The 19,674-nt window shown below is 40.6% G+C and overlaps 1 protein-coding gene across 2 annotated transcripts; it reads right to left on the bottom strand.

The window, feature by feature from the left end:
- Nucleotides 1-9,260: 9,260 nt before the first annotated feature.
- Nucleotides 9,261-12,757, bottom strand: LOC148020721 (protein POLLENLESS 3-LIKE 2-like). 2 transcript variants are annotated; one of them, XM_087698542.1, is made up of 4 exons: nt 12,303-12,515; nt 12,013-12,082; nt 11,652-11,807; nt 9,261-11,101 (listed from the first exon to the last, which is right to left on the bottom strand). In XM_087698542.1, the coding sequence occupies exons 1-4, from the start codon at nt 12,380-12,382 to the stop codon at nt 10,136-10,138; spliced, it is 1,272 nt and encodes a 423-aa protein (XP_087554668.1). In that variant the 5' UTR covers nt 12,383-12,515; the 3' UTR covers nt 9,261-10,135. The 2 variants fall into 2 exon arrangements, with proteins under 2 accessions (XP_087554668.1, XP_087554670.1); XM_087698544.1 differs by lacking the exon at nt 12,013-12,082 and adding an exon at nt 12,608-12,757 and having other exon boundaries at nt 9,270-11,101.
- Between the last annotated feature and the right edge of the window lie 6,917 nt (nt 12,758-19,674).

The raw sequence follows: 19,674 nt of genomic DNA, 5'->3' as shown, positions 1-19,674 counted from the left end.
TCAAAATGACTTTCTAAACTTTCATCCTCGCTATCATCTTCCTTAGAACTATCACTCTCCTCCTCCTCTTCTTCACTCTCATCCTTATTCACTAGTTCTTTTCTTGAAGCCATATCAAATTTTTTTCTACTCCTCTACAATCATCAATCGTTATGATTCCTCTCCCCCAATCCTGTATTGCACCCACTTTCCTAAGCCACAGTCTACCAAGGATTAGTGGAAAAGCTGCCAACCCTGGTGGCATAACATGATAATCGATTTTCATAGACACACCATAAACCTTGACCTCTAAATTCTAAATTATGCCTAAGCACCTCACTTTAGCTTGATTAGCAAGCCTAATTCAAAACTTGATCCCTCAACAATTTGAAGTCCAAACTACTCTATATAAGGTTGATTGACCACACTAACTTGTGCTCCTCCATCAATATATCCCTCTCCTATGTTCTGATTCTTATACCAAGCATCAACAATAAAGAAAATATTAGGTAACTCCTCTATGCTCAAAACTCTCATTGTTCCTCTCTTTCTTTCCTTGGATTTCAAATTCACTAATTTTTTCCATTGTCCTCTCATTTTAGAGCACAACTCCATTAATAGAGCAAAAGTTATATCGGCCTTCTTATCCATCATATCTCTTTTCGGGTCATAATCACATTCCCCTTCTCCCAATGGAATGTTGAAAGCATGATAGTGTTTCCTGGGTGCTCTCGGTTTTTTCCTTCTGTCTTCTCAAAAGGCCATTAAATATAAAAATCATGACTAGCACTTCCCTAACTTTAAGAAGCTAATGCCACCTTATCTACCATTTGCACACAGCAAGAGCATATAAACCAACAACTCCTCCCCACAATAGAATGTTTCCTTCTCCTTGACAAATTCATCATTCCATCCAAAGTATCTTGCTAACAAGAAAAACCACCATGCTAAGATTTTCGGTACCTAGACACGATCTACTTCCCAACTTGATTGATTTTTACTTTCACCCTAGCCTTCATAAGTCATGCACTTAGTAGAAACTTGCCAATTTCTTGACCTACTATTGGTTGGCACTCATCTCAATATAATTATGCAAACACACCATCTTATTCCATAGAGAGGCTTTTGGTGAGCAGATCTACAGGATTTTGGTCAGTCGAGATCTTGACAAGGTCAATGGACTTGTCCTCAACGACCCCACTAATGAAGTGATACCTCACCTCAATGTGTTTTTTCTTCGTATGGAAGACCAGGGATTCTTGGCTAACTGAATAGCACTCATAGAATCTGAATGCAGTGTAGAGATAACATCAATACCAAGGTCATGAACCAATCGGCCTAACCATATGGCCTCCTTGCAAGCCTCAATGGCTACAACATACTCGGCCTCAGTGGTGGAAAGAGCCATACACTTTTGCACCCTAGACATGCAAGCGGCAGCACCTCCATCATAGGTGAACACATAGCTAGAAATGGACTTCCTACTATCTACATGTCCTACATAATCATAGTCAGTGTACCCCACAACTCCTATATCATGGCTACCGTAGCATATGTACATATATGCAGTATCTCATGATACCCTTCACCGCTTCCCAATGCTTCTTGCCAGGTGTAGCCATATAGTGTGCCACAACACCAACTGCAAAGGCAATATCTGGACGAGTGGCTATCATGGCATACATAAGACTGCCCACACTACGGATGCATAGGGAAACTTGGCCATCTCGGCCATGTGCTCATCTGTCTACGGACAATCGGCCTGTGATATCTTCACATAAAAAGGCAATGGATAACCAGTAGGCTTCAAGTCTTGCATGCGAAAGCGCTCAAGGACTTTATGAATGTACTTCCTCTGTGACAAGTAGAGAAGTCCCTGATGCATGTCGCGTCTAATGCGCATACCAAGTATGTGAGAGGTCTATCCTAGATTCTTCATCTCAAAGCTCTTCTTGAGTTGAGCCTTAAGATCATCTAGCTCATCATGAGCTTTTCCTGCTAACAGTATATCATCCACATAGAGTACCAAAATAAGCAAAGATCCATCACGGGCTTTCTTTGTGTACAAGCACAGATCCATAGCACTATGATTGTAGCCATGTGTGACTACATAAAAGCATCAAACTTATGGTACCATTCCCTAGGTCCCTGCTTTAATCCATAAAGACTTTTCTTCAACCTACACACTAGGTACTCCCTACTAAGCTCTACAAAGCCCTTAGGCTACTCCATGTAAATCTCATCATGCAAGCCCCCGTGTAAGAAAGCTGTCTTGACATCCATCTAGTACAAGTCCAAGTCAAGCTATGCAACCAAAGCCAAGACTAAGCGCAGGGTGGTCATCTTAACCACAGGAGAGAAGACCTCATCAAAGTCAACACCATGCTCCTGCTTAAAACCCTTTGCTACCAATCTAGCCATGTATGCCGACTTGGGGTGTCCAAGGGTATTTTTCATCTTGTACACCCACTTGCATGGTAGAGCCTTCTTGCTAGTAGGCAAGGAAACCAAATCCCAAGTAATATTTTTATGCAAGGAGTCTATCTCAGATTGCATAGCCCTCTCTCAGGAGTTACTGTCACCCCTGCACATAGCCTCATCATAGGTGAGAGGCTCTCCTGCATCTGTAACCAAGATAGTGCATGGAGGGCTCAAATATGTCAAGTGGACATCTATCTCTAGTAGAATGCTGCACTATAGGCTCTGCTACCTACCCAACGTTCTGTCCAACACCTTGGCCCTGAGCATCTGCTGCTACTGTAGGCTGTCCAGCTAGCTGTAAGGGAGCTCATGGCTCCTTCTAAAATATAACCCTGTGTATCTCCACTATCTTCTCAAGCTACCTATGCATCTTGTCTTCATGGAAGACTACATCATGGTTGTGGATGACTTTATGCGCCTATGCATCCCATAGATAGTAACCCATCTCTCCTACATCTCCATAACCATGGAATATGCATTTAACACTCTTAGGATCCATCTTGTTGCATTTGTCCTTGGGCACATGGCAGTATGTCTCACATCCAAAGACACGTAAATATGCATAAGAGGGAGGCTTTCGTATCCATGCCTCCTCTGTAACCTGAAAATCAATGCCATTACAGGGTGAACTATTAATGATATGCATAGCAGTCATAACTACCTCAACCCAAAAGTGTTGGGTAGGCCTACATGGCTAATCATACTACGAACCCTCCCTGGATGGCCCTATTCATCCGCTCAGCCATACCATTCTAGGAAGGGGTGTAAGGGGCGGTTAACTGACGCTTAATACCCCTCTCATCACATAATTGCTCAAAAGCATGTGATGCATATTCACCCCCATTATCTGTCCTAAGGCATTTCAGCATATGCCAAGACTGGTTTTCTACCAAAGCAAGCCATCTCTGAAAAACTGCCAAGACATCAAACTTCTGCTTTATGGGATAAGCCCATACTTTATGTGAAAAATCATCTATGAAAGTAACAAAATACTTCACACCACCCATAGACTGACATGGCATAGGCCCACAGACATCAGAATGAACCAAGACTAAGGGCTCACTCATGCATGACCAGACTTCTTATGCATAGACCTAGTCTACCTGCCATAAAGACAATGATCACAAGAATCAAAATGAGATTAGTCAAGGGGCAGTAAATACTACAAACCAAAAAGAATTTTCATTCCTTTAACAGATATATGCCCCAAACAAGCATGCCAAAGAGATACATGAGCTAAAGTCCCCACAGATAAAACATGATCAACTGTAGATCTAAAAACAACTAAGGGGTAGAGGCTGCCAACCTTGGCATCTTTCGCAAGCACAAGCCTGCCACGAGTAATCTTCCATGCAGAGTCTCCAAAAGATACATGATATCCTGCATCATCAGGCTATCCAATGGACATGAGACTGCGTGTTAATGCAAGTACATGACGTACATCGTGCATAACAAAACTGCTACCAAAAGAAAACTACAGCCTAACATCACCAATGCTAACAATCTCAAGAGATCTGTCATTACCCAAGTACACGAAACCTGAAACCGAATTACAGTAGCTTATTTATCTTGGATTGTGCTTTCATCGCTTGCATTATGGGTAATGGATTGAATAACAATGCTATGTTTAACATTTATAAGTTGGATGGTACAAATCACAATTATTGGAAGGCACAAATGTTTTAGTGCAAAAATTGCACATAAAGCCATTAAGACATAAGGGTATAAGGCCCAAACGCTTTGATGCACAGGATTGGCATGAGATGGATGAGTTATGTAAATCTATGATCATTCTGTCACTCCTTAAGTAGGTCTATTATAATGTTGTCTCTGATGGGTAGACCACCTAGCAGTTATGCAACAAGATTCGTAATGTCTATGATAAGTAGAGATGTGCCTCTCAAATGTATTGGCTGAAGCAACTCATGGACTTTCGTATAAAGAAGAGGACCTCCATGTACACCCACTTAAATGAGTTTCATTCTATTTTCAGCCACTTGTCTTCATAGGGACTTGAATTCAAGGATAATCTTTCTCCCTTATTCTTGCTAGTTACATTGCTTGAGTCATGGGACACATTTCGCGTTACTATGTGTGCAAATATGCCTCTTTCTCCCTTATTTTTGTTGGTTACATTGCCTGAGTCATTGGATACGTTCTGCACTGCTATATGTGTAAATATGCCAGTTGATGGGTTGAAATTGTAGAATATAGAGGGTGAGCTTTTGAATGAAGAGGTTAATAGAAAGAATATAGATGCTTCTCACACCTCTTACACTTTGACAATCAGAGGCAATAAAGTGAAGAGCAATAATGACCATCGTAGAAGAGACTCTCGAAACTCTCATCCTCAGTCACATGGATAGTCTTGCAGTAAGTCCCGTGGTCATAAGTCCAAATTAACTTATCGCTATTGTGGGAAGCAAGATTATATTCGACCACAGTGTCATAAAATGTGTGATCGCAAGCGTAAAGATTAAAGAGATTAATGTCATGTAGACTAATTCTAATTATGACTACATACTTGTAGCTACTCAATATGGACTACTTGATTAAGGGGCTTCATTTCATGTCACCCTCATCAAGAGTGGTCCCACTCCTACCGCAGGATGATAGGGTTCGTCAAATTGGTTGGCATTGGATATTATTGGTATTGGAGATGTCCAATTGCAGTTTTCTTAGGTAGTATGTTTACTTTGCATTATGTGCACCATCTTCTAGCTTTGACTAAAATCCCACTTTCACCTAAACAATTGGATGATGTAAGTTATGTTCTCTTTTGGTGATTTCTCATGGAAGCTTACATTTGGAAATTGTGTCTTGGCATTGGAAATTGTGTCTTGGAATGCAATGCCAAGTCTGGCACTCTTTACCCCTTGTATTTGGGTCTATCAACCATGTTTTGGTAGTGGCTGCAATACCACATGTATCATTATGGCATCATCGCCTTAGGTACATTTCATTAAAGGGAATGAAAATGCTTACATTTGTAGTATCTTCTATCTCTCTTGACTAAGTGTTTTGATTCTTGTGATTATTGTCTTTATGGCTGGCAAACTCCTAACTCACATAATAAGTCTAGCATTGCATGCATGGGTGAGCCTCTGGTTCTTGTTCATTCTAATGTTTATGGATCTATGCCCTATGAGTCTTTAGGTGACATGACATATTTCATTACTTTCATTGATAATTACTCGTATAAGATTTGGGTATATCTAATAAAGCAAAAATCGAAAGTATTGGCCACATTTCAGTATTGGCTTGCTGTTGTTGAGAATCGATCTTGGTATAGACTGAAATGCCTACAATCTAACAATGGGGGTGAGTATGTATCTAAAGCCTTTGAGCAATTTTGTGATAAGAGAGGTATTAAGTGTCAATCGACCACTTTGTATATCCCATCCCAAAATGGTATAGCTGAGTGCATAAATAAGACAATTCAAGAGCGAGTTTGTAGTATGCTTAATCAAGCAAGCTTACCACCACTTTTGGGTTGAGACTATTACTACAGCCATACATTTGATTGATTAATCCCCATATACTGCTCTTGACTTTCAAGTTGCAAAGAAGATATAATCTGAAAACCTCCATTTTATGATTATTTGTGTATTTTTGGTTGTGAGGCTTTCTGCCATATTCCCAAGAACAAGTGCAATAAGTTAGATCCTAAGTCCATGAAATGTATCTTTCTTGGTTATGGGAATATAGGTGAGATGGGCTATTGCTTATGGGATACATAGGCTTGGAAAGTCATCCGCAGCCATGATGTTGCTTTCCATAGGAAAAAATGCATAAGCAACTTGAGCAAATAGTTGAAATACATAGAGTGATGATTCAAGAGAAGCCTCTTGTTACTATATAGCTAGCTAGACAACCTAGAGCAGTTGATGCTCCAATGGGCCAAGACCATGCTGTTAGACAAGAGCTACATACCCCACAGCCTATTTTGTGATGGTCTACTAGAGATAGATGTCAGTCTGATCGGCTTGCACCCTATATGGATTATGTTATGGTAACAGATATTAGTGAGCCTCTTACCTATAATGAGGCCATGTTACAGAGGTGAAAGTCACTCTTGGGAGAGAGCCATGTAGTCGAAGTATGAGTCACTGCAAAAAAATCAAACAAAAAATTTGATTCTTTTGCTAAATGAAAAACGTGTTTTGCCATGCAAGTGGGTGTACAAGTTAAAGAGTAACCCTTGATGTCCCAAGCCAACTTATAAGGCCAAATTAATTGCTAAGGGTTTCAAGTCGGAGCATGGTATTGCCTTCGATGAAGTGTTCTCTCCTTTGTCAAGACGACTACCCTATGCTTGATTCTAGCTTTGGTTATGCAACTAGAGGTCCCTTTGGTTATGCAGCTTGATTTGGACCTCTATCAAATGGATGTCAAGACGACTTTGTTACATGGGGACTTACATGATGAGATTTATATATAATAGCCCAAGGGCTTTGAAAAAAAAGCAAGGAGCACCTAGAGTGCAAGTTGAGAAAGAGTTTTTATGGCCTTAAGCAAGCACCTAAGGAATGGTACCACAAGTTCGATACCTTCATGCACTCACAGGGATATACTCGCAATGATATGGATCCGTGTCTATACATGAAGAAGGCCCATGATGATAGCCTTATGATTTTGGTACTCTGTCAATAATATGTTGATTAATGGGAGTACTCATGATGAGTTAGATGCCTTGAAATGTCAACTCAAGAAGAGCTTTGAGATGGACGTGGGACAAGCCTCGCATGTTCTTAGGATGTGCATTATGCGCAATCGCTCTAAGGGACTCCTTTACTTGTCACAGAAAGAGTACATCCAAAAGGTTCTTGAGCATTTTCATATACAAAATGTTAAGCCCATTGATTATTCTTTACTTTCTCATATGAAGGTTAGTTTAGCTGATTGTTCGTAGTCTGATAAGCAAAAGACTGAGATGGCCAAGATCCCTTATACATCCGCAGTGGGCAGTTTGATGTATGTCGTGATAGCCACTCATCCTAACATAGCATTTATAGTAAAAGCTATGCAACACTATATAGCTACAGTTGGTAGGCAACATTGGAATTCCGTGAAGGGTATCATGAGGCACCTTAAGGACACTACAAATATGTGCATATGTTATGGTAGCCAAGATACAAGAGTCATAGGGTACATTGACTCTAACTACGCAAGACAAGCAAACAATAGAAAGTCCACCTCTAGCTATATCTTCATCTTTGCTAGAGGTGTTGTTTCTTAGATGTCCATGGTGCAAACATACACAATCCTTTCCACTACAAAGGTAGAGTATATTGCAACCACTAAGACTTGCAAGGAGTCTCTCTGGTTAGGCCATCTAATAGCAAACCTTGGTATTACTCATGTGGCCACTACCTTGCATTTGGACTGTACGAGTACCATTCAATTGGCCAAGAATCCAATCTTCCATGCAAAGATAAAGCACATTGAGATACATTACTACTTTATCAAAGAGATCGTTAAAGACAAGTCCATTGAGCTCATATAAATTTCAACTAACCAAAATATTACAAGTCTGCTCACTAAAAGTCTTTCAATAGAGCATTTTGCTTTCCTTAGGAAGTTGATGGGCATTGGATGAGATGACGTCTTTCCTCATCCTATTATACCTTATAGGGATAGACAATTGTGCAATGACCTGCCTAATGTTAAGGACCACTCTCTTGCCAACTTTTTGCATGAGCCTTTTGGAATATATAAGTGACACCAAGTTCTCAAAATGTAATCATCCTTTCCTCTCTACTTCTTTTCTCAATGTAAGAATTAACCAAAAGGGCTACATGCAAAGCTATGTATTCCTTAAGAAATTCCTTACGCCCCCTCGAAATGTAACTACTTAAGAGCATCAAGATGAGGTATAGTGTACTCCCTTCCATTGTATCTTTTTTTTTTTAATAGAGAAAACGAAGAAAATACCCACGTGAAGCAAAAGGAAAAGAACAAAGAGATTTCTCATCTAATATCAAAGTGCCACAAATACTGCACCTAGGGGTTCTAAAGTTAAATGCGTCGTGATCTCGATCAACCGGCTCTATGTCTAACTCCCTAGCCCTCCCCACTTCAGACTTAGGGCACATCAAGAGTATAGCACACCTAGGGAATTTGCACTCACCTATGGTTAAAACCATCTCCCTAAGTCACACCCACAACACCTCCCCTTGTACACAAACTAGGTCCACAAGTATGGGACAACACCATAGGCTTCCGTGACGTTCGACCGAACTTCCAATTTCATCAACACGGATACCATGCATTGCATGGTGAGATAAAGACATCCCCATGTCATGTATTTCCTTTTCTTTTTTAGATACCCTCAAAAACTGCAATCAATCATCGACATCAAAGACCGTGATTACCCACTCAGTCTATCCTTGGCCTCCATAACCTCTCATTTATTTTGTCATGCATCTTTTCCAAAACCAATCTCCCCAACATTTACACTCACTTTTTTTTAATTCTCTCCACACTAGGAAGACATTCACCTTTAAGTGGAAGGTGGTTGGGAATAAAGGCGTATGTGCCTAACTACCCATATATTCATTACACTAACAGTACCCACATATCTATGGTGAGCACCCATCAATGCCACTTCATTCTTTCTTGAAGAATTGAAGGATGGTGAAATTCAATACGTTTTGTAGAATCCAATTGCACAATAAGTAACACTTAACACTACCATTGATATCCTTGGCATTGTTCAACATTGTTATTTTTAGAGTTGCTCTCATATTCTTATCCCCCTTTCCCATGCATTCATTCTCCTTAAACCATGGCGGAGTGGCCATTTTTTAATTAACAACTACACTTGTATGCATTGTAAACTATTCCAATAGGTTTGTGTTTTGATGTAGATGAGAGCGTGCAACAAGGGCCATGCATTTTACATTGATCCTTGGATATTCACTATCCAAATGCTCCAATGACGACTCTACTAAGATTGGCAAATGAACTTGTCCTACTTTGACTAGCTTTAGACCAAATCAGCTTTGCCTTGCCTTGACTAGCTTTAGACCAAAAAAAATTGATGGGAGGTGGTTTCGAGGTGGTTAATGATCGACGGACCTCCACCTCCTTCAAACACCGTTTGCATTGACTCAGCATATGCTTGCACGCGGGTAAACTCCAATGAGCATCTCTCTGTCAAGACTCTTATTACTGATCTTCTTCCCTTTTTGTGCCAAACGTCAGAAATCTTACTACACCATTGAGGTTCGCCAGCAGGTGCAATCTTACAGAATACCGTCCTAATTAAAGAACTCCATTAGGCGACTGCTATTTCCATTAGTAACATACATTGGAGGACCCAGGCATCATTTAAGAAAAGAGACCTCCATCAGGAGCCACTATTTCCATGGGTATTATGTATATTGCAGGGTCCGGGTGTTACTTGAGCAAGAGAGCGACCTCCATCGGGAGCTCACTATTCCATTATGCTATACACTTCCTTTGGTCCTCCATATGAACAACTCAAGCCACTATTTACATTGGTCTATAAATATACTCCGTTCATCCTACAGCTAACTGGCTCAATGAAGGATGAAAGTAATCGCGAGATGTGATTCTTTAGGAGTGTATGGCAAAGCATAGCCTTATGAGTCACAAGCTGTAATTCTCTGTTAGTGTGTGCCACATTATAGCCCTCACCGACATAGGGCAATCATGCCTGCATAGGAGTTGCACTTCCAAGAACAGTGAGGTCTTGGAACACAGGGAGCCTTCGGCGGTTAAACGTGGCCATGTTGCTGCTTATGGGAGGAGGCAAGCTTCCTGACCTGAATTCGTGCTGAGAGAGCGACAAGGTTATTTGATCAGTCGTCGAATACAGGCTTCCAATATTAATGTCTGGTCTCAGATGCTGAGGATCAGAAACTGTTATAGAGAGATGATGCTCGACAGTCATGCCAGGATCAAGACTGACACCCAATCTGTGTTGCTGTTGAGATGAGGAAGATGACAGTCTGATGGAGGAACGATGATCGTTCATGCTTGCGTACAGGCTTCCTGCATTGCCGGATATCCTTGTTGCAAGGTTCTCTTTTTCTGACTCTGTGCTGCTACCACAGGATGCAAGCATCGATGCAGCTGCAGCTGCCATCTCACCTATCTGTTCTTCCTGGCCTGCATGCACTTCGTGCCTAACACTGGGATTGGACGTGGCACAGGGCGCCGTTGCAGCAGGTGTGGTGCTAGGTTGAAGCCTAATGGCTGAAGATGAAACTGGGGGTGGCTGCCAAACTTTCCAGCACGACCAAGTTTCCCATGATGGCGATGGTGATTGCAATGGCAAAGATGATGGCGATGGCGATGGTGATGGTGATGTGCATCTTCTCTGCATAATCAGATGTAGCTCAAGGAGGAGCTGTTTAGCCCTCTCATAAGATTTCATGTAGGAGTCAGCGCAGTTGTTGATGCCTGGCTTTGGAAGCTGGCTCTGTTGATGTTGCAGAACTGGTTTGACACTCATGAGAACTGCCCTTGCATCCTCGAGCTTGCCCTGTTTCATGAGGCATACCCCCAAGTTGCACACCTTGTTGTTGTCAGCCTCCATAGCTAAGGCACGTCTGTACACTGCTTCTGCAGCAATGAAGTTATTCTGCTGCATGTATGCCCAACCCAAATTTCCCTGCACGCAAAACCACCCACAAAAAAATCCCTCAGAATGTCTTTTAACAAAGCCTCCCAATCTGGAGAATGTTGAGAGCGTAAGACATTAATCACTCGAGTTAAGTAAGCTCGTAGAGTTTTACAATGATTTTTAGCATGCCCAATCCCAGTTATTCCTGCATTTCAAAAATGTCCACAGATAGTCTTTTGATGAAGTGCCCCAATCAATGGTCTTTTGATAAAGTGCCCCAAACAGTCTGGATGGTGTTGAGGGCATATGGCTTAGCCACTCTGCGTCTGACTTACGTTCACTCAGTAGACTTCCACGATGGCATTAATGACAGTATAAAAGCTCATAGATTTTCACGATGTTATTTCACGTTCGTGAGCTGAGTAACAGCACAATGAAGTTTTTCTCCTCGATGTTACTTATTCAAAAAACCGTTTCAATAACAATAGACTACTTGGGTGCTGGAGAGTAAGGTGAAAATCATTATGTTCTTCATTTTTATCCCTTGATCCCTGATGCTGTTCAAAATTTATTGATGAAAATGCTAGCGCTACTGTACCAGGAGCCTGGCCGCTTCTTGCTCCAGCGAGACCTGGAACTTTTTGCCTTGAGAGCGAGCAGTCTTGGTCTTCCTCCCGTTGAAAGCTTGGCCCTTGTGAAATCGGTCCAGCTTTTGGATTAGCAAGGCGATCTGGGCGTCCACTTTGCCACAACTCTACGCCCAACGAATCACAGCAACAAACCATTTTAACACACTTCTTTTCGTCAAGCAGACATCAAGCAGACAATCGACTTGGCACAATCAACTTCAGTTTAACAGTCCTAAACAGGACGATTTGTAATCAAAACAGAAGCCTATAATTGTAGGTGCTAAACCAAAAAAGAGTGACCATTTACGGCAGCCAATCAGCTACAATTACCATTATCTGTGAACAGGACAATTCGCAATCATGAAAAAATCCTGTCCTTGAAGGTGCTAGGCCTGAAACACTGGACATTCACTTGGTAATCAAAAACAAAAACCTGTAATGTAGGTGGTAGACCAAAAGCACCGGACATTCACATGATAGTCAAAACAAAAACCTGTAATTGTAGGTGCTAGACCAAAAAATTTGGGCATCTGTGAAGCATTCTATGTTCTGACAGCGTCTCTCCTAAAACAACAACGGCGGGATTCCTCATTGTAAACGCTGGAAGCTGATGCGGATACCTTGTACAGATCCAAGAGGACGTTGTCCAGGGACTCCTGCGCTTGCTCGGAGCAGCGAGAGCGGAGGGAGAGGATGGCATGGATGGCCTCCTCGCTGCGTCCTTGCTGCTTCATCACGATCGCCATATCCTTCAGCGCGCTGTCCACCCGATCGCCAGCTTCTACGGCAGCCCGGAACAGAGAAATCGCCTTGTCTGGATTCTTCTCCACCAACTGAATTAAGGATTTCCTATTCGTTATTGATGTGTCTCAAACGAAGAATCAAATAAATTCGCCATGGAAGTAAAAGCTCGAGAAGGCCTCACCTGGATGTGTTTGGCCCTCACGTAAGGCCCGTCCCCCACAGGCACCTTGTGGAAGACATGGAAAGGCTCTGCATCGTACGCGGAGGCGGATTGCATGCTGGAATTCTGAAGAGAACCGTGCTGGTTTCTGATGAGAAGGTGCTTCCACGGAGCTCCTCAATTTCTCTGGCGGAGGCCTATAAATGCAGCATCAACTGTGAAGTCGCACGCATATAGAGAGCACGCACACCGACAGACAGAGACAGACACGGAGACAGAGGAGAGAGACAGAGAGAGTGTAGCAGAAGCGGCAATCGAACAAACGAAGCATATTTCGTCTTCCTAGCTTTTGTCTCAGGAAGGGGATGCATTCGGTCGCTTTTACGTCCAGGTTCATCCTCCTAATTGTCTCTTCCTTTTTATTTTCCCTCCTTAATCGTCGTCTTGATTTATACACGCGAAAATGAATTTTGTATTGTATTAAATAGTAAAGGAATATCCTGGCAGTTTTACAAATTTGCCAAAAGAAATTCTGAGTGAGGCTGGTTACTCACACACCACCAGGAGTGGCAGTCTGCGCCCGGTCGGTGGGCACAAGAAAAGTCGACATGGCCACACATCGCTACTCCCTGCCCACTCTGTGCCTAGTTGGTGGACACAAGAAAAGTTGACTTGAGCAGTGTCCGCCACATGCTTACACACAAGATAAGTTGGCTTGGGCAAGCACACCATGTGCTTACACACACTAACTATAAGCGGTGGGCACAGGAAAAGTTGACTTGGTCACCTGCTTACACACCGGGCGGTGGTTGGTGGGCACATGAAAAGTTGACTTAGCCACTTGCTTACACACTGGGCAATGGACACTTTTTCTAGCGAGTAAGTGTTTCATCCATCTGTCATCCATCCGCAAGTATTTATACACCACCCACCACCCGTACGTCGGACACTTCCAGAATTAGACAGTCAAATCACATGTCAATGAATTAACACTATGGATGTACATAAGCTAATCTCATATTAGCGATATAATGTTAATCACTATTTGCATAATAATGAATATTGCAATACATAATACATGGAATTGGAAAAACTAGCACAATTAATTACAAACATTGACATATTGCATTGACTAATGAATTACAATTGAGGCAATAACTTTACTGAGCAATAATTAAAGAGTAGAGGAGTTAAACCCCTTCACCATGCAACTGAGGTATAGATCTACCCAACTCTCTGTGTGAAGGTGGAAAGAGGGAAATTTTATTAATACACTATCCCTCTTTCCACCTTCCCACTTGCAATGTAGATGCTATAGAATTTTAGTCATTGTTATATTTGTCATCAATCTCCTCCAAAGAGTTAAAATCTCCAAATACAGTTCTCACATTTGCATTCTCTCTCTCTCTCTCTCTCTCTCTCTCTCTCTCTCTCTCTCTCTCTCTCTCTCTCTCTCTCTCTCTCTCTCTCTCTCAAAACATGGTTCAAGCAACATGTTCCTTCAAGCTACTCCTCCTAGTTGATTAGATCCCAATGCCAACTCTACTGGTTGAGATCTTTGAACTGCTTGCATGGTACCTATGATAGTTACTATAGCAACCTTTGCTGATCCATTTCTCAAATTATTTTATTGGTCCATGTCCTAACAAGGTGAATTACTTTCTCTCTCAAGTTTCGTTGTTATATGCATCATCAAAATTATATCTGTGCACAATGCATATATTGTGGAGAACAAGGCATGTTGCCACTTGGGACATCTTGTAGAAGCATATCACATCTCTTCAATAATATGCGAGATTGTGCTTTGAGGATGCCAAATACTCTTTCAACTAGCATATAATTGCTTGATTGTAGATAGTTCCAATAGTAACATTGCGAAGATAGTCCATCCTTGCTACCCTTGAAAGGAGGTAGCATCCAAAAGCATGTAGGATAAGCATAATCCCCTAGTAGACAATATTGACATAAAGCTTTGTTTACACATCATTTTCCTAAATCTGAACATTGAAAAACATTCCAATCATGCATAGATTATGCCTAACCAATATCTTAGTCCCAAACAATACAATTGGCTACCATAGTGATATGCAAAATCATTAAGTGGAAACCCTTCCTATTAAATTAATCTTCATAGTTTTCTTGGGGCAATGATGGTATACGACTTGTACTATTGGCCACTTTATGTGCATACCGTGTAATCTAGATGAGACCAATGCATCGCAAAAGTCCTGAATAGCCAATTGTGTAAAGGATGTTGAGACCCCATACAAATCTACTGCTATAAGTTCCAAATTTGATATGCTCATAAGACAATGTAGGGGCACACAAACCTGCTTCTCAATAGCTATTGATCTTCAATAATTCATGTTCTTCCATTGCATTTGTGGTGCTAACTTCACAACAAGATATCTAAGTGTGCTAACCTGCTTTTAAACATTCAATTTGAACAACTCCCCAAAAGCCCCTACTCCATAAAAGTTTGTGTTGTGGGATAAGCCTAGCATGATCAATGATCATGTCTTCAGTGAGTTGTCCTAGCTTGATGAGCAACGTAACCTTGGACCATGCACTCCATCAAAACACACAATTGCATATTGTCATCATCATCATCCAGATCACTTAATAGCAGGCTGAAACATTGTCATGACAGTAACTACAACACTAATGACACAAATTATCAATAGATGTTCGTCATCCATTCACCTATCAAAAGATGCGATAAATATTTTTAAGATGATTGAAGAGAGATGTATAATTAGACTTAAAAACATATTTTAAAGACTCAAGATTCTTAAAGTATTATTCCTTTAGTTCGGACTCTTGATTGCATCTAACAAACCAGATACAGAGGAGAAAAGTATATCCATGATAACGAGCCTACACCCCTCAAATGCTTTCTTTTCCTCTGAGTTTGCTTTCTAGTTGGCTAATTTTGAGACTCCTCTATCTTTCTATCCTTCTTTTCGCATGCTCCTTGGGTGATCGCATGATCTAGCCCAATCTTTGGAGGCAATGTCTTCTTGAGTACTTGCACCTAGATCATTGGAGACAATTGTAGTATTGTCTTTAGATGTGACCTACCATTGGCAAAGTGATCTTGCGATCATTGCCTAATATAGGATTATGGGCCTTGTCCTTTCTATACAACTCATAGACACATCCCTAGTGTTCCTGTATACCTCACCATCCTTGTCAAACTCCTGAAATAATGATGCTAACTATGTGGCCATCTTGAACCAAATGTCCACCCCTTGCCTTAGTGGTTTGAAGAACTTTGCACTCATTGGTCCTAATGTGAATGAGCAATAATACACATGCATTATTCCATTGAGAAATTTGTTTTTTTGAAGTTGTTACTTAATATTGTGCTTGGGGTGGGATTTCTTGATTCTTTCCTTTACGCACCCTCTTTTTTTAAAAAGGTTTTAGTGCATCAAACTTTGAAGAAGTTTTTTATGGATGCTACTTGTTAGCATTTTCAAATTGTGACACCATTGATACTTGGGTTTGAATCATATCAACCTCATCACATGTGTTGTGGATTAATGCATCACAATAGCTTATTTCTTGCAATCCTTGTGGATGTGATGCTGAGGGGCCATGTTGAGGACTATGCGATATTGGGCATAGTATCGCATTATTATGTGTGATTATAGTTTCCTCTACACATAGCTGCCTTGGTCATTGGAACAGTTCAAATTGAGGAGGATGAGGAGTGATCAAAGGAAGGCAACTCGAAAATGCATTTATTGGAATATTCCTTCCCACATTTTGGCTTGGAATACCCACTTTGGCTCGAGAAATACATAAAGTCATTATTGTACATTGCATCCTGGCTCATTTTAGACTGTTGAAACTCCTCCATGAGATTGCTTTCTTGTGAATCCATTCAACTCCACCTTATGCATGACAATTACCAAATGTTTTATTAGCTGCTTGAGATGTGAGAAGTTAAGTTGAAACTTATGATTAAAAAATGAGTTATAGTACTTGGAACTAGGTTCCGTGCATTCAATTGTCATTGATGAGTGTGTTAATTATAATATGTGGATGGACTAACTTTATTATTAAAAATGAGTTTCACTAACAATTCATACGTCCAATCTATTAGCCATCACAAGGCTCGAAAGAGATATATTTTAGCATGCAAAAAACAACATGGATCAAATTTCAACTTAACAAATTTTCCACATAAGTTAGTAACTTAATAAACTTAAAACAAAGTGACATGAGATGTATGTGGACATATCTAATCACTTGCATATTTCTATAATGCAAAGCACATATTTTAATAGGTATATACTACTATGGCATATATATACTTTGACATCGAGATAGGTATGTACTATCATATGATAGGTATATGCATAATCTACATATTATTGGATATGTCAATCTAGAAAGAAAATTTATATATGAATCCACAAATCACTTTATGCATTATCTATACAAAAAAGCATCAATCTCTATATTAGTCCAATGGATGAAATTAACTTAAAATGTAAACAAGAGAATTGACACACATGATTTTCAAAATCTCTTTTGCATTTGTTCAATGAAAAGTGCATATGCATTATTGTAGTACGTGTGTGTGTGTGTGTGTGTGTGTGTGTGTGTGTGTGTGTGTGTGTGTGTGTGTGTGTGTGTGTGTGTGTGCGTGCGTGCGTGCGTGCGTGCGTGCGTGCGTGCGTGCGTGCGTGCGCGCGCGCGTGCGCGCGCGTGTGCGTGTGCGTGTGCGTGTGCGTGTGCGTGCGTGCGCGCGTGCACGCGCATGCTAGCTATATGCATCTATATATATGTTTGTACTATCATATACTATGTATGTAGATAGATATATACTACCTCATACGTATACGTATAATGCATTATGGAGCATATATATGGTATGTATACCACCAAATATATATAGGTATGGCATTATGCATAATGAACACATCAATTTATGCATCGTTGTAGACAATATCTATACATCAATTCACACATCATTCTATGTATCAAACCCAAACATCATTTTATGCATAATCTATAAATCAATTTATGCATTTTAATATTTACATCAATTTATACATGATGGATTTATATATAATCAATTCGTGCATAGTCAGTTTACGTATAATCACTTAATACATAATTAGTTTATACATAATCGAAGTATGCATAAGGGACCCATAACGTGTAGAGATGATTGGTGGAGGAGACAACTAATTGAAGAGGTCAGGGGAGCTCCCTCGCCATATGGAAGGCTAATACAAGGTGGGGGGAGCACTCTATCCCTCCCCCCCCCCCCCTCCTTTTGGCCCAGCCACGCAATGGCTATGTGTGCATGTGTGGGCAGGTGGGTGGGTGCAGGTGAGGGGGTTCTTTTTTTAAAAAGGGACATTTCCATTGGTTCAAAGCTACACACTTGGGTGTTTGACACTGTGTGTGTAATGGCCTTGAGCTGTTTATACCAAATAGCGGACACCCTACCCAAAGTGTGGGCCTGAAATTTTTGAACATGGGCGTAGATATGGGCAAAAACACCAACAATGCACATTTTGCAAAAAATAAAAAAAAAATATGTTTATTATTTTTTTGATTGCCTAGTAGCCACTATGACTAAGAGAATTGAAGGTGAATTTTGGGTTGCCAATGTAAAGATAAGCAACCATGTCTGCGAGCCCTAATTTGTCGTATTTTCCCAAGCTTCCAATTTACTTCCAAATAGTGGAATTGAGGATGAAGAAATATCCATACTTTTACTACCATATTAAAATCCCCTTCCACCATTGCACTGAATTTGGGTACATTGGAGAGTTGTTGCCATTGCACCATTCTCGTTCCCTTGTCAAATCCCATATATGTTGATAATAGCAATTCTTTCCCCTCCCCATTTCATGGATGTCAAAACCATTCCTCAATCTTCTTATTTGAATTCACATATCGGCTCATTGCCTAATTTAACAATGGTTAGCCATGTAGAGATATGATTCTTATTAATGCCATCGAAGAAGCGAGTGTAAAGAGTCTTCTTTTAGCTTTCCCCTTGATGCCCTTAGCATTGAGTGTTGCCATTTTGATTTCATCCTACTCCATTGTCATCACATCCTAATTTTGGAAGGATAGACTTTGCTCAAACCCTTTTCTCATTGTATTCCAAAGCCATGAGGTCTTCAATCCAATTTCTCTTGCCAACATCTTCATTTTTTCCCTAATCTTTGATTCTGCATTGAAGTGCAAATCAATTGAATATATTACTACTATATCGGACTGCATTTTAGTTGCATTTGAGCCACATTTGTTCTAAAAATCCCTAATTTATGATTGGCTTCCAAGAGTGTTCTCCAGAACCACAACCTCATTTTGAGTAGTCCCTTGCTTTTCCTTCTTATTTCTAACAGTTTGCTAGCCTTGATTTTTCTTGTTCTTCAATCATCACTTCAATCCATGATGATTTTGGCTTGTTCTACCCATGTATCACCTTCTATGTTTGATTGATGGCATCTTCTTCTTCCACCAATTTGGGAAACTCCTAAAAGTAATGGCCCCATGTTCCATAATAAAAGCATGCACCTGCAAATTTACTCCAAACAAGCCTGAGTCTAGGTTCCCCAACATTAGGAGTGAGCAAGTCCATGAACTCTTTTTTATGCTCCTTAGTATTTCATAGCAAATAAATCATGCTGTGAAAAGGACTATCTAGAGAAGTGATGTAGAGTGGCTTGCTCATTCCCTTTGCCACATTTGGTAGCATATATCCACAAATAAGTTGGAAGCTCTAGGATTTCCACCTATATAGGACACTCTTTCCTAACTAAATCCTTCTCTAATTCGACTAGCTACCAAGGCATGACATAAACCAAGTTGATCCCCCCAAAAATACACCCTTTATCAAGAACTCTCTACATTGCTTCTCTGTTAATGAACACCACTTTGTAGAAGCCACCGCCTCCATAGTAGATCTATTCCACTTGGCCATCTTTTTTTAGTATAGTATTGAATCAAGCAATGACTTTCATCACTTTGGGAGGTTTGCTTGTGAAGAAAGATAAGGTAGCTTTGGTATTGAAGGATAGAACATTGTTACATACTTTCACAGAATCCAGTGT

This window comes from Lygodium microphyllum, chromosome 18, assembly GCF_053477565.2.
Source record: "Lygodium microphyllum isolate KBCC chromosome 18, Lygodium_microphyllum_v1.1.10, whole genome shotgun sequence".
In the NCBI taxonomy this organism is placed as follows: Eukaryota; Viridiplantae; Streptophyta; class Polypodiopsida; order Schizaeales; family Lygodiaceae; genus Lygodium; species Lygodium microphyllum.
This window is presented reverse-complemented; position numbering and strand designations above follow the sequence as displayed.